At 38.4% G+C, this 15570-nt stretch overlaps 1 protein-coding gene across 1 annotated transcript in view; it reads left to right on the plus strand.

Moving 5' to 3' along the window:
* Window positions 1-4712: 4712 nt before the first annotated feature.
* The window catches only part of Wwox (WW domain-containing oxidoreductase), a 30404-nt gene continuing 19546 nt past the window's right edge, over window positions 4713-15570 (plus strand). Inside the window, exons 1-2 of the mRNA XM_083124671.1 lie at window positions 4713-4836; window positions 5066-5130. Of these exons, the coding sequence (XP_082980797.1) occupies window positions 4742-4836; window positions 5066-5130 (160 nt within the window). The 5' untranslated portion in view covers window positions 4713-4741. The remainder of the gene's footprint in view (window positions 4837-5065; window positions 5131-15570) is intronic.

The raw sequence follows: 15570 nt of genomic DNA on the forward strand, positions 1-15570 counted from the left end.
CATATTTTTGGCAGACGCTATTCTATTCCGCATTATTTCAAATTGCATTGTTGATTTCTTTAAATTCTTTTGTCGAGTAGAAGATTAAGCGTTCCTGCATGCATTCTTGCCACGTCATATAAAAATTCACTGTGCCAGATGAATATATACTGAATGGGGAGGTGTAACCGTCTTCCAGAGAACGCCTAACAGTTTTTCGGTGAGATCTCGCGAAGCAAGAGCTGCTTCGCATTGCGGGCGTTTTCGCGTACGTATCTCGCACGGATAACGGTCGGAATTGTCTGTGTTTAGGTTGTATGTATTACGTACCATACGAGTGTGTTTAATATTCTAATAAAGCTAGATTAGAATAAACTGCGATTTTCTTTATTTAAAAGCCGTTATACTTAGTTCAGAGCAGTAATAGAAGAACATCCACGAGGCCGTCACGGAACTTCACAAGTGGATCAAAGGGGAAGGAACATAGTATCTCAGCCCGAATCCGGAGATGCCCATATCATGTTCTGCTGAGCTTACGAGGTACAGTGGGATCCATGAGTATCACCGTGCAAATTGTCCATGACTATTTTCATTAATTTTTCCCTCGCATCGTGTGTGTTTTTAAGCGATGGATTTTTATGTATGCTGGTGCAGAAGTTGTCAACAGCTTGTTTTGAGTTTGCTTTTAATTCTTGAAGCTCTTATTGGGTCAAATAAAGTGCACAAACATGGTGATGGACAATTCGCACGATAATTCTTATGGATCCCACTGTACGTGTACTTGTGAAGTGCATCGCTACGGGACGTAGCAAAACTAACAATTTCCGTTAAGTTCCAGACATTTACAATGCAAAAAACGTCGAGAATTAACGACTTTCTAAAATGACCATTCGGTATTTCCCAGCTGCTCGGGATCCGAAAAGTCGGGAAGTCATTTCCCCAAGTATTTTTTTCCCGATCCCGGTCCCGACTTTTCGGGATCCCGCACATCCCTAGTGTTCATTGCCAAACTTTTCCGCTAGAGGCGCCACCCCTATCCAAACGTTATTTTCAACGAAGGTAAGAATTTCTCCTGTAAATCGATAACGAAAATGTGTTTAGCAAACCGATATGATTATGTAGCAAGTCATAAGTATCCGAAAATTACATTCTCTTGAACCTAAGATTTAATATATTAAAGCGTAACGGCAGGGTAGCTCAGACGGGCTAAAAATAGTATGTTTATGCACAAAGAACACTACACTTGACGTAATTTTGGTCGTCCCTAGCTGTGTAATCACAGGTGTAATTCAACGGCGGGAGTAGGAATCGGTGAAACTCGCCAAATTACAAAGGAAAAAATGTATTAAGTGAGTAAGCGCATGATATTTATTATTATATTATACATTATGCCCTATCCGATAATTTAATATTAACATATGTTTTCTTTATATTAAGCAGACATTTCCCCCTCGTATTTTCGTCCCATTTGTTTTGGGTAATTAAGAAAGCCCTAGAGGTTGCAAGACATGAAACAAGTTTCTTGTAATAACTATTCTTCTCGATAAATGTGTATGTAAAAATAGAGAACCATATTTACTACTAGCCACGATAAAAAGTATGATATCACGTAAAAAATAGGAGTCAGTTCTTAATAGAGACTATAAAAATAAAAGTACAGTCACGTGGAATTAATAGATATGTATTATTCTTTACAAGATTCACAAGAATAAAGCACTTAAATGGACATTTCCATTTTGACACGAAAAACGTTTTAAATCCATTCATTTTACGGATAATGACACAAACATGAGATGTGCAAAATATCTCTGCGATATTTGTTTTAGTTCTCGAGAAACACGCCTTCAAACACCGCTGAAATTCATCTCCTACGTCACTGATTTGAAAACGTCCTCTGCACAGACTAGAGGTCCTCTGACTTCATCACTTAGATATGCGTGCAGTCTGGGCTTCTGCTCGTCCCGTCAACTTAGCTTGAACCGTGAAAACGATAGCAAATCACTTGTTACTGTGTAAAACAAGTATCTTGTAACTTCCAGTGCAGAAATGTGTGTGCTCCATTTCTTGGAGATGAATTATGTCCTAAAAGTATAGCAGTATATACTATAATTCAGCCACTCGGTGGAGGGTTTTCCCATTAGGCCGACAAAGCAAAACCTGTAACAGTCAATGGAGCTTTGTTCATTGCGAATACATAGGTTGGTTCTGAGTAGCAGAGGTCCTCTGACTTCATCACTTAGATATGCGTGCAGTCTGGGCTTCTGCTCGTCCCGTCAACTTAGCTTGAACCGTGAAAACGATAGCAAATCACTTGTTACTGTGTAAAACAAGTATCTTGTAACTTCCAGTGCAGAAATGTGTGTGCTCCATTTCTTGGAGATGAATTATGTCCTAAAAGTATAGCAGTATATACTATAATTCAGCCACTCGGTGGAGGGTTTTCCCATTAGGCCGACAAAGCAAAACCTGTAACAGTCAATGGAGCTTTGTTCATTGCGAATACATAGGTTGGTTCTGAGTAGCAAGAATTTATTGTTATAGGAATGTATTTTCTGGAATTATAATTATTTCTGTCAAAATATTATCTTCATAAATTTTAAAATAACAATACGATTAGAACACTCTGGTTTACACGCCAATTTCTGCAATATAAGAGGTGATACGGTATAAAAAGGTACGGAGACTTTTTAAAATTTCTGCAGTAAACGACAGTTTTCTTCAGTTATTATATATATTGCAAATTTTTGTATTTATCCTACTTTTGCGTCGCTTTTCCGACACTTTGTTTAACCGCAACGATGAGAACGCATGGTTAATTTAATATATCTTATCTAACATCACATTTCTTCCCACTTTTGGCTAATCACGACAACGAAGATGAATGACTACAAGCAGCATTCGAAGTCGGTGTACAGGAGAACCCCTTCCCTCCCCACACACACCATAGACTATGCACACACACCCACTACCACCACCACCAACAAGCACAATCTAAGTATCACCCGACCTGCCACGATACGATACAAACTTTTTGGTGTGTCCCATCTAATTTCGAAAACATTCGCTTGTCCCGTCTCCTTTTATGAGATGAGACGGAAAATGTCTTGTCTCGTGAGCAACACTAACATTAACAATAGAAGCATCCCCGTAGCTGTCCCCAAAGTTTCGAGCAAACATCCTCCCATGTAACAATTTCCAGTTCAATGAAATGTCACTCACAAGGAAACAGTCATGCCCAGGTCGAGAGTCAAACCCGGAACATGCGACTTCCTCAGATAAATCATTTTGTGTATAATAATTACAACGCCAGTTCATTCGTGGAAATTCTGAATCTGTGATTAGGTTTTCATATATAAGCAGGATAATATCCAGATTTCGAGGGCTCGTAGCGTCTAGTGTTGCCCAAGGGACGAGACGGGACAGGCTTTTAAAAATTCGAGACGAGACGAGATTGATCATGTGTCCCGAGACAAACGAATATTTTCGAGACGAGGCAGCATTTCACAGCATTTCCACGAGACGAGACAGGCCAAAGTCTCGTCTCGTGGGCAACACTAGTAGCGTCGAAACGAGGAGTCAAACAAACTAAAAAAGAATATTAAGTTTTGTTTCTTTGTATTTATAATCTCTATGCACTGTGAAATTTGTACGATAAGCCTTTGCATACGTTGTTAATTCTATATTTTTCGAGACTTGTGGCAAGAACGAGAATTGCCCTCCGAAATCGAGACGGATGTTTATAAATCGAGACGAAACTGTCAATGAGACATTTACAACTCTCAACGAGAACGAGACCAAGGCTGCCATGTCTCCAGTGGTGAGGTTGTGAACCAACCAATTAATGCGTTCGGGGTAAAGAAATGAAGCGGCTTTCTCGCAATACAAAATTCAAAATATATCGTACCATTTCCAAAGTTGTTGCTGAATTGATGTTTTAAGTTGACTTTATGCACAGTAAGGCTAATCGGGACTGGACCTACAGTTTAAAGTTAGATCCGAACCACTATGTGACTCCACCGGGTATCGAACCCGTGACCCCTTCATTACAAGGCGAAGACGTTACCACTGCGCCATCAGGGAGGCCCTCATAGCATTTCAGTATGGGATATAATGTTATACACATGGGCGTTTATACCTAAGTATAGTTCACCCGACAAAGTTGTGTGTATGTAGTCACGAAGTCACGCCACTTATTATTGATACTTTTCTGTTCATCTTGTTCACTGCGTTTTAAAAACTAAATTTCTTTAAGATGACTCGAGGAGGGAAAATTAACTGATTTGACAGTCTCAATGCAGTTTCTTATCGCAGAAATTCCGAAACTATCAGGAAATTGCAGACATTTAGTCTGCAGTTCCGTCTGGTGTGTGGGATTACGTAAGTCCGAAGAAATTTTTATGAACAAGCGGATACAACAGGTAATCTGGTAATTTTACTGAACCAAAAGGGGGATTGGACCCGTTGAACCCCCCTTAAATACGCCCATGAATACACACATTGTTTCGTTGTAATAATTATACATAAACTAAGTATTGATATGTCCTGTGTAACTGATGTAATTTTCTCAGTGTATTTCCTCTTATCTGCACAAAAATATTTGATCATAATTTGCGCAACAGAAATGAAACACAAACTGAAATTGCTTTATGGAAAAGTAAGTAAACAACAACAACGTAGGCTTTCCTCGTCTGACGTCAGAACGACAGGTTGCTCAAGTGTTGTGTGATAGGGAGACCAGAGATTTATTCGTCTGCTGATTAACATGGCGGCAGTTCTTCCAGATACAGACAGTGAAGATGAGTTACCACCGGGATGGGAGGAAAGGGCTACCACAGACGGCAGAGTTTATTACGCAAAGTGAGAATCAGTACTCGTATTGGCTTGTAGTTTATATTAATGAATATAAAATAGAGTATTAGAAAACACACCCAGCTGACAAGTTCTGCTTTCATACACAGTAGAACAGTTCCTTAATGTAAAATAAATATTTCAAGGAGATATTCTTGTTAAAGTTCTGTTTTCTTATATGTATAGCTGCAACCAAAAAAGGCGCCTTCCTTTATTTATGTTTTCTTTTTCTTCACAGCCATGGAACAAAAGGAACACAGTGGACACATCCAAGAACGGGGAAGAAGAAAGTTGTATCAGGAGGTGAGCTCAAACATAGTGACAGTTTTACTGAATTTTGAACATCTATGATACAGTGATTCTTTCACGTCTTATTGGTAACATAATAGAGACTTGTTAGCCATTGAAAATCAATCAGTTTTCTCCTCGAGAAGAATTCCTAGAACACAATGCACGAATCACACCCACTAACAATTCCCGTTCCTGGTAAAATTTTGCAAGATCACATTTGTTAAGTGTTGTATTTCCAGCTGTGATGAAAGGTACATTCCCCAGAGTGATATATTAAGGCCTATTGCATTACAGTTAAGGTGAATGTTCGTATTTCAAAGAACAACAACTTCACAATGCTTCGTTAGATATCATCCAAAAGAAATTCAGTGCTGCTCTGGTAGGCTCTTCGGTTTGAACAACTTTACAATACATGGTTAGATATCATCCAAAATAAATTCATTACTGCTCTGGTAGGCTATTCAGTTTCATATGAAAATCACACGAGGTGTTCTCGAAACAACACATGCAATTTATTTGTATGCAATAATAGAAAATGGCACTTGATGTAATATGGGAGATATGATGAAGACTGGGTACTACTATACTATACCGGAGACACCTATCAATGATTTCTTTCACAATTTTTTACATTGCTAACGTAGTATGCATTGCGGAACATTTCTTTAGGTGAAATAATGAATTTCTGACGAAAATAATGTCTATTTCTTACATTAACGAGTACTTACTGTTGTTCCTTATTTCCCACAAACCATCCACGGGTAGCCCCAAAAACCATTGACGTTAGCCCAAAAATTCACGATAGCCCCACGAACCATCACGGGGACGAGGTATGCCTACTAGGTTAAGTTAGGCCTGTTAGCTTAGGTTCCATTAGCACTCCTTTCGTTCAATTTAGCATATACGGATAATACAGTAGCGTATTGTGTTCTTGTGCAGAAAGCAAATGGCAGCAGCAGCAATAGCGTGTCGGAAATAGATTTTCGTAGAAAACCACATGCATTCACATTAAAATGGATCAAAACTACATTCCCGAACATCAACAATGCTACAGAAAATGATTTGCATAAGTACTTTCTCCTGTAAATTTGAAGAAATCAGTCTCCGGTATAGTAAAGTGTTACCGAAGACTATATGGTTACATGTATAGTATGACCTGGACCAAAGTTCCGATTGATTAATTCAGAATTAATCATGGTACACAGAATTTTTGGCTAGAATGTACAATATAGAGAAAGTCTCCAATTTCGTTAATTTTCGGTATACTAACTCATTTTGGCCTCCTAATCACTAATCTGTTGTAAAAAACCAGGGGTCACGTCTGGAAATTGTACATTTTGATGAAAAATTGTTCGTTAGCACCAAAAACCATCCACGGGTAGCCCCACAAACCATTGACGTTAGCCCCAAAAACCATCCACGGGTAGCCCACAAACCATCCACGGGTAGCCCCACGAACCATTCACACGAGGTTAGGTTAGGCCTGTTAGGTTAGGTTCCATTAGCACTCATTTCACCCGTACATTCATCGAATAAATAGGGATTGTACTAGAATTGAACATCATACATCATTTTCTTGTAAAACAACTGCGTGGTTGGACACAGACAGGATATTACATTTTTGTTCGTAAAACTACGCATATACACCTATATACAGGGTGTTTCTAAAGGTCGTTTACAACGCTTGGGAGGTGATTCCTCACACAAAAACAAGCAAAAAGTCTAAGTTCCATTTTTACGACTGAGGCTTCGTTTCCGAGATAGGAGCTTCGCAAAAGGTGACAAAGTGAACGTCACACCTGACTGGGACGAATACTATAACAGATAGAGAGGCGGTTCCAAGGGAATCATAAAGGAATCGTATGTGCTCAGTCCGGAAGTCACTATGAAAAGTTCACTGCACGCATGCGCAATGGAGTCCTCAAAGGAATTGGGGATTTCCAGCAAGAACAATGCATGGAAAAGGTATGTAACGCAGCAAGAAGGACCGTGACAATGAGAAATGCGTTAAATACAACACATCCCGACCTCAAACATCAAAACATGAGCACCGAACACAAAATCCGAAAAGTTGAGCACGGTTGCATACCCCAGTTACACGCGAGGAATGAACGAATCATGTCATGTGGCATACGAGAGACACATTACTCCACCAGGAGGAGGGAAAGAAAAACACAATATCAGATGATTGCGACAACGTGTATTTTTACAAGTGACAACTACGTAATATCCCCCCCCACACACACACTCAACAAACAACAAATGCTACAATGTCTTATGCACAGACAGTGCGTGTCACTGTACACCAACTGAAGATGTCACTTTCACCACACAAAGGGGGTGGGGAGCAATACCAAAAGTGTTCACAGGCGATCATTGTGACCTAAAAGAGACCAGTTTTGGAAGCGCTGCTCAGGCTAGTCTGGCTCTCGTAGTCTACGTTTGACCTTCATGACTGCTGTTCCCGCGAGAGGAGCTCGAAGGGTTGGTTCTCTCCGACAGTCGTTCCAGTCGTGTTGCAGGTGCTGGGATGTGATCAGCAGTTCGCTCTAGGTTGTCATACGCATTGAAGAGTACTAGTATGTTGTATTGAAAGAAGTTGACGTGGTGGAGTGGGCAAGTCAAGTATCACAACAATTGGTCTGTGGTGTTCGTACGGTGATACGGCCAATTTGTGCAGTGTGCCAGTGTTAAACAAAAACTATACTTTGCAGTTCCAGCTCCCTATTACACAGATGGTTGCGTATACGACCCAGTAGCTAGCAGACATGCATCTCATGTATGGGGAGGCACGTGGTAATAGCCATGAGGCAAGGCGTCTTTATGGAGAACGCTTTCCACATAGACGTTTACCGTCTCACACCTTCTTTCAGGTAGTGGACAGTCGACTGCGTGAAACAGGGTCAGTGTTACCACCGCGGCAAGAAGTTGGAAGACCCCGAAGTGTACGCACACATCAGTTTGCAGAAGATGTGTTAACAGCGGTCGCAGAACATCCTGGCACCAGTACGCGAGTGCTCGCTCGGGCACGAAACACGTCTCATGTGAATGTTTGGCGAGTGTTGTCAGAGGAAGGAATGCACCCTTTTAAACTGCAGAAAGTACAAGAACTGTTACCTCGTGACTTTCGCCCTCGTATGGAGTTTTGCCAATGGTTGTTGCATCAGCTGGACACAAACCCTCACTTCGGGGCAAACGTATTGTGGACAGATGAAGCCATTTTCACCAGGATGGATGTCTTCAATAGTAGAAACAGTCATGTATGGGACTTTGACAACCCACATGCACTTTTTGTGGCCCATCACCAGCACAGGTTTTCAGTGAATGTGTGGTGCAGGATAGTACATGATCATTTAATTGGACCATACATTCTCCCTGTTCGCCTGAATGGTCGCACGTATCATGCATTTCTTAGTGAGGTTCTGCCTGAACTGTTGGAGACCGTACCTTTGGCACTGCGGCAAGAAATGTGGTACCAACACGATGGTGCACCAGCTCATTTCGATTGTAATGTACGACATTTCCTGCATGACGTGTTTCGCAATAGGTTCATTGGTAGGGATGAGCCTGTGCCTTGGCCACCAAGGTCGCCAGATCTCAACCCTCTCGATTTTTTCTTCTGGGGAGAAATGAAAACCGTCGTATACGACAGACCTGTCACATCGGCTGAGGACCTCGTTGCTCGCATCAACGTCGCCGCCGCGACGGTAGCAGATACACCTGGCTTGTTTGCTCGTACTCGACAATCCTTGATTCGTCGCTGTCATCTCTGCGTAGAAGTAAACGGCAGACATTTTGAAAACCGTCTGTGATTATTGCCCTCGGCAAATACCAGTGAGAACACTCTTGGTATTGCTCCCCCCCCCCCCTTTGTGTGGTGAAAGTGACATCTTCAGTTGGTGTACAGTGACACGGACTGTCTGTGCGTAAGATATTGTAGCATTTGTTGTTTGTTGAGTGTGTGTGTGTGTGGGGGGGGGGGATATTACGTAGTTGTCACGTGTAAAAATACACGTTGTCGCAATCATCTGATATTGTGTTTTTCTTTCCCTCCTCCTGGTGGAGTAATGTGTCTCTCGTATGCCACATGACATGATTCGTTCATTCCTCGCGTGTAACTGGGGTATGCAACCGTGCTCAACTTTTCGGATTTTGTGTTCGGTGCTCATGTTTTGATGTTTGAGGTCGGGATGTGTTGCCTTTAACGCATTTCTCATAGTCACGGTCCTTCTTCCTGCGTTTTATACCCTTTCCATGTATTGTTCTTGCTGGAAATCCCCAATTCCTTTGAGGACTCCATTGCGCATGCGTGCAGTGAACTTTTCATAGTGACTTCCGGACTGAGCACATACGATTCCTTTATGATTCCCTTGGAACCGCCTCTCTATCTGTTATAGTGTTCGTCCCAGTCAGGTGTGACGTTCACTTTGTCACCTTTTGCGAGGCTCCTATCTCGGAAACGAAGCCTCAGTCGTAAAAATGGAACTTAGACTTTTTGCTTGTTTTTGTGTGAGGAATCACCTCCCAAGCGTTGTAAACGACCTTTAGAAACACCCTGTATATAAAAAATTCAATCGGCTTTTTTTCAAATTTTCAGACGTGACCCCCGGTTTCTTTCAACAGATTCGTGATTTGGAGGTCAAAATTAGTTAGTATACCGAAAATTAACAAAATTGGAGACTTTCTCTATATTGTAAATTCGCTCCGATTTTTTTTTACTTGGTTGAATTTATCTGTTGACATATGTTTCAAAGTTTTAGTGATTTCTTACCGTATCTTGTCAGGAAAAGGATTTTTCCCTTACATACACTCCTCTATGATTTTTTGTTTGTGAAAAGCCATTCGTTTACGGATTGCTTCATGTGCGTGGGCTTAGAAAAGGTATTACATTGCTAAATACTTTAGTTTTTAGGTTAGGTGGGTCAGGTTTAGGGCTCTGACTTAAAATATCATCCCTAAAAATTTCCAATACAGTCAATACATGTGAAATCACCAAATTCAAAAACAAAAAGTTGCTTAATAGTCACGGGATTTGCTTCAATTTTTTTTCACATGGTCCAATATGACCAATATGCAATATGGTAACAATTTCATATGGGCACAACGTATTATGGTAACAGTTTTGTATAGTGGAAACTGATTTCTTCATTTTTACAGAAGATGGATTGATTTTGTGTTTTAAGTCCACTTTATGCACAGTAAGGCTAATCGGGACTGGACCTACAGTTTAAAGTGGGATCCGAACCACTTGTGCCTATTTTTACAGAAGAAACTACTTACAGAAATCACTTTCTGTATCATTGATGAAGTTCCTCAATGTGTTTTCTTTTGCATTGTAATATTTTTTACCGTGAAATCTTTTTTTTTTCTATAAAAGTATCTCTCTGACATGCAAGTCCTGTTGCTTCCATTTGCTTCTATACGTCACGGATGGTCCGTGCATTTCATGACGTAACCCCCCTGTCAATTTTTCCAAACATGCCTTTTTGTTGCAAGATTTTTTTATTTTTCGAAAATTGAAACTATGCTTGCAAACCTAACCTAACCCTACTGGAAATGGTTTGTGGGGCTAACGCCAATGTTTTTTGGGTTAACGTGAATGGTTTGTGGGGCTAATGTCAATGGTTTGTGGGGCTGACGTCAATGGTCTGTGGGGCTAACGCCAATGGTTTGTGAGGCTAACTAGGTATTAGCAAAATTTCAAATCCAGCCACGAATTTAGTTATTTTTTGGTGAAGAAGGTTGGATACACTGCATAGACATTTCAAATCGACAAAACACTGCCACAATGTGCAATGAACCAGTACGCTATCACCATATTGTGTGTTACAGAACCGAGAAATGGAACAACAGTAAGTACTCCTAAATTTAAGAAATATACATTATTTCCGTTAGATATTCATTATTACACCTAAAGAAATGTTCCGCAATGCAGAATTGTACGTTAGCAATGTAAATAGGTTCGAAAGAAATGATTTCTTTAGCAATGTAAAAAAAGTGCGAAAGAAATGATTTCTAGGTGTTTCCACTATACGGAACTAGTACCCGTATTACTTTTACAGAAGAAACTACTTACGGAAATGAGTTTCTGTAGCATTTGGAAAGTTTGTGGAGGTGTTTTCTTTCGTCGTGTAATCTATTTGACCGGGAATTCATGTGTTTTCAAGAAAAATATCTCTCCGACGCACAATTGCCGTTGCTTCCATTTGCTTCCTCTACGTGAACCGGATGTCGCTTACGTTTGATGATGTAACCCCCTGTCAGTGTTTCCAACCACACAGTTGTTTTGCAAGAAGATGAAGAAACGAAACCTACATTCCTGATATTACTACGACTCCAAATTTTAACTATGTTTGCCTAACCTAACGTTACTGTGAATGGTTTCTGGGGCTATGCGGGAATGGTTTGTGGGGCATTTTCCAGTTAAGAAGGTTGGAAACACTGAATTACACAATGCTAGCCAAGCTGTGTCCGCCATATTGTGTGTTATGGAAGCAAAAAAAGGAAGAACAATAATTACTCGTAATCTGAAAAATTGAAATTATTTTTGTGAAAAAAGCAACATACCACCTTGAAGAATGTTTCGCAATGCAGAATACGTAAGTATGAATGTTAAAAATGACGAAATATACGAGTAAGAGGTGTTGTGCCTATACGAAATTGGTACGTGCAATATTAGACTTGTCCAACAAATATGTTAAAAATTTTCAGAAATTTGATGAACAATGGCACCATATGATGCAAAATATGTCGTATCTCTCAAACTATGTGGAGTATTGTTGGAGAGGAGAAGGACAGTCCTAACAGAAAATAATTGTGTTATCACTCTCACCTGGGCCCAAGTTCCTTTTGTTTAATTGCGATTTCATCATCTTACGAATGCAATTTTTACATGGTTCGATTTCGATGTACGTCTGTTAACACATACTGCGGAGTTTTAGCGATTACTTAAGGTTTTGTTCAATATATGCTTTCGTGGTTAGGTTAGAGTGGTAACACAGTTATTTTCTGTTAGGACTGTCTTCCCCACTCCAACAATACACACATCAACACAATGCTCAACATAGTTTGAGGGATGTGACATGTTTTGTGTCATATGGTGCCTTCGTTCGTCCACCAAATTTCTGAAAATCTTCCAATTTTCAAAAATATGTAACTACCAACATACAAATACTAATAAAAAGTGGCGAAAGTACTCAGATGTCAGGTTTTTACTTACGTGGGACATACTTTGAGATCAAATCGCAGTTATTTGTGTTCCGCACGATGGAACCAATTTTATGTTATGTAAAACATCGAAATCTATTGATTTAAAAAAAAAATCAACATAATTCTCAAGTGGGTACAGTGGGTTAACAGGTCCCAAGAACAGTACTTGCCTTTCAAATGTGATTGTGTTTCAACCTGGATTGTAAAAATTGTAACACTGTGAAAGAAGTACACACCAGGGGTTTATCCAGAATGTTTAATTTGCAGGAGGTGTAGGTTTGTGTTTAGGGGGGAGTGGGTAAGGGTATATTTAGAGTCAAAATTACCATAAGTTGGGCCTTTGTAAAAAATTTTAGGGGGTGTTGAAGATGTGTAAGTGGTGTGTGGATAAATCACTGAGTACACAATAGCATTGGGGTTAGGCAAGTGACTGAATATGGAGGGTGGCTACCCACCGGTAATTATGTGTGAATTATTGGCTCCTGGAATTATGCATGAATTGTGCTTGAATTTTTCTCCGTAGATGTGAAAAATTGTAAGTTTTATTAATCCAAATCCCATTGAATTTGTACATATTAATATTAATGAATGCCTTGAGGCAAGTTTTTTCACAGTTTAGCTTTTATTTTTATCCAGGAATAAAAGGAAAGCTACATGGAAAATAAAACAGAATTCTATCAATGCATTTATTTTGTTAGTGTCCTTTGCAGAACAATCTATCTGACAGATGTAAGATTATTGCAAGGTAAGACATCTTGAAGTTGGTTTGGTAAATTATAGTTTGAAATTTTTATACAATTAACAATCTTTCGTAGCTTAGTATATCCCGTAATATTTGAGACTTGTGTTTGTAAATGTATTTAGAGTCTGAATATGTGAAATTGCAAATGGAAACTTCCCACCTTAAATGAAATATTTTAAATAGTATATACTGTTTAATTGAATTGAATTAGAATTTTTGGATACATTGGTATCACACAGACCCTTTAAATTGGTAATGTATGTGTGTAGATGGTGAGAGGTGATGGTGAACAAACATCCCCCACTTAGGAACTTCCACCTTGAGCACAAAATGTATCAAAATTCAACTGTCAAAATATGTAAATGTATTTGCAGATTTTTCTATCATTTCTGAAACATTCTTTTTGAAGATATAAAGTTCATTTGTGAGAAATTTTAGGTTTAAAATTTGTTTACATGGAAAATTTCCATCATCTGCTTGAGCTTCAGTCGAGATGAATACAAGTGCCTTTTTTTTGTAGGAAGTTATCTTCTTTTTCATCTCAAATCAGGGAAGATAAGAATCATGATTTTTATTAAAAATATCATTGTTGATGATTTTTTTTATATTTAAATCAGATTTTTTATTTAAATCTATTTTTTTAATTAAAAAAACACTTTAAATTGCTTGTATGTTTTTGCCACCATATGTATAGTATATGTTATTTTCAGAAAGGCTTTTTCTAGTAAAAGGCCCTGTAAAATATTTGATTATATAGTTTGATTAAAGCAAATAAAAAAATATTAGTTTGATTAAAGCAAATAAAAAAATATTTGTAAATACTGTATACACTTTCTGTTTCTGATGCTGTACATGGACATGTTTGTTGAGAGTGTTAATGAAACTATAATAATTTTAGTGAAAAATAAAATATTCTGGATCTACTCTATAATTGTAACTTAAAATATTTATATAATCTTTGTAGCCAATTTGTTATTGAAAAATATCAGCTACCATGTTTATTTACAGTTTAATGATAATGACTACAGTTTAACATGATTAGTATTTTTCTACACAAAATGTTTGCTATTTTTGCCTATAAAAATTATTGAATTTTAAATCGAGAAATATTTAAGTGTGTTTACAGTTTACATATAACATTTTCTTTCACATGAGCTTCACCCCATTAGTTCATATGTTTTGTATTATTTCTTTTCCTTCCTTAGAGCCTAATAATACACCATTAAATGATTACGAGATCAATGTACTTTCACCAAAAGTGATTCTGATGTCTACAAAATCCTCGTGTACATTATTCTATAAATTATTTCTTTAAAGTGATTTAAATTGGTTATTTTTTTAAAAATCACCTGATTTAAATCAATCCACCTTGCCTCAAATAGTGGTGCTTCATGTGTTTTGCCAACTGTATTCATGTCGGGCGTTGCAAGATTGAAGCATAAAACTTTAACACAAGAGAAAGAAAAATGTAAGTTCAAAGCTACAGTTTTATCCATGATCTTTCCTACCCTACTGCAGTGTTTCATACTAAGTTCATGTCACTGGAATTAAGCAACCCATTTTCATGAATATGTACATGGCTTTAAGTCTTACCCGAAAAGGAATAGCAAATGTACTGACACTTCTATGAGACAATATACAATTTATCAGATTGAATTTTTTTTTTTTTATAGTTGTTGCCTATTCTGTGCATAAGTAAGATCAATTAATTATAGAGTAGAATTTGCGATGCTCGCACACAGGCCCGTAGCCAGGAATTCTTTGTAGCGGGGGCAAAGTCAATCCTAGAGGGGGCAAATTTTTAATATACGGTGTCGCATTGGCAGATATAGTAGGGTACACAGAGGTAGTTGCCCCCCTCCCCCAAAAGAGATAAGTAACAGAAAAGGGATGATATCTTGAAACTCCAACGAACAAAAAAAAACTTCGAGCAACATCAAATAGCAATATTTCGATAATGACTTTTCCACATTAATAGGGACTGTATCTACTTGATATTTACAGCTCGATAATGTTAATGGACGATTAATATGTACCAACAGCTTTGGGCCCCTCTGCAGAACAGATTAAGGGAGCCCTTTATAAATCATGCTTCATAATGATTCCTTCTAGTTTCCAATATGCAAGATTTTTACGCAAAAAGGAATTAACGAGAATCCAACAATACCATTATGTTGTGTTATGCAAGAAAAATCGAATGAATTAAATAATTATGGTTACATATTATCTACACTTTGATGAATTGTATAAAAATTTGTAATACATTTTTTTGTACTTGCTAAAACATTAAAACATGGGTCCCTTAGTTCACCACGAACTCTATTTCCTTCAAAGGGAATACTCTTGAATCACTCCAGACAATGTTTGCCTACTGGTTATGTTAACCATTTTGCAAAATATTGTGTGAATTATAAGTGAAATACATGTGTTTGACACCTGACAAACAAATATGAATCCCTTGATTGATCAGAGACTTCTTGGATTACAGTGTCATCATTAAT

This window comes from Lepisma saccharinum, chromosome 1 (genome assembly GCF_977018435.1).
Source record: "Lepisma saccharinum chromosome 1, izLepSacc3.1, whole genome shotgun sequence".
In the NCBI taxonomy this organism is placed as follows: domain Eukaryota; kingdom Metazoa; phylum Arthropoda; class Insecta; order Zygentoma; family Lepismatidae; genus Lepisma; species Lepisma saccharinum.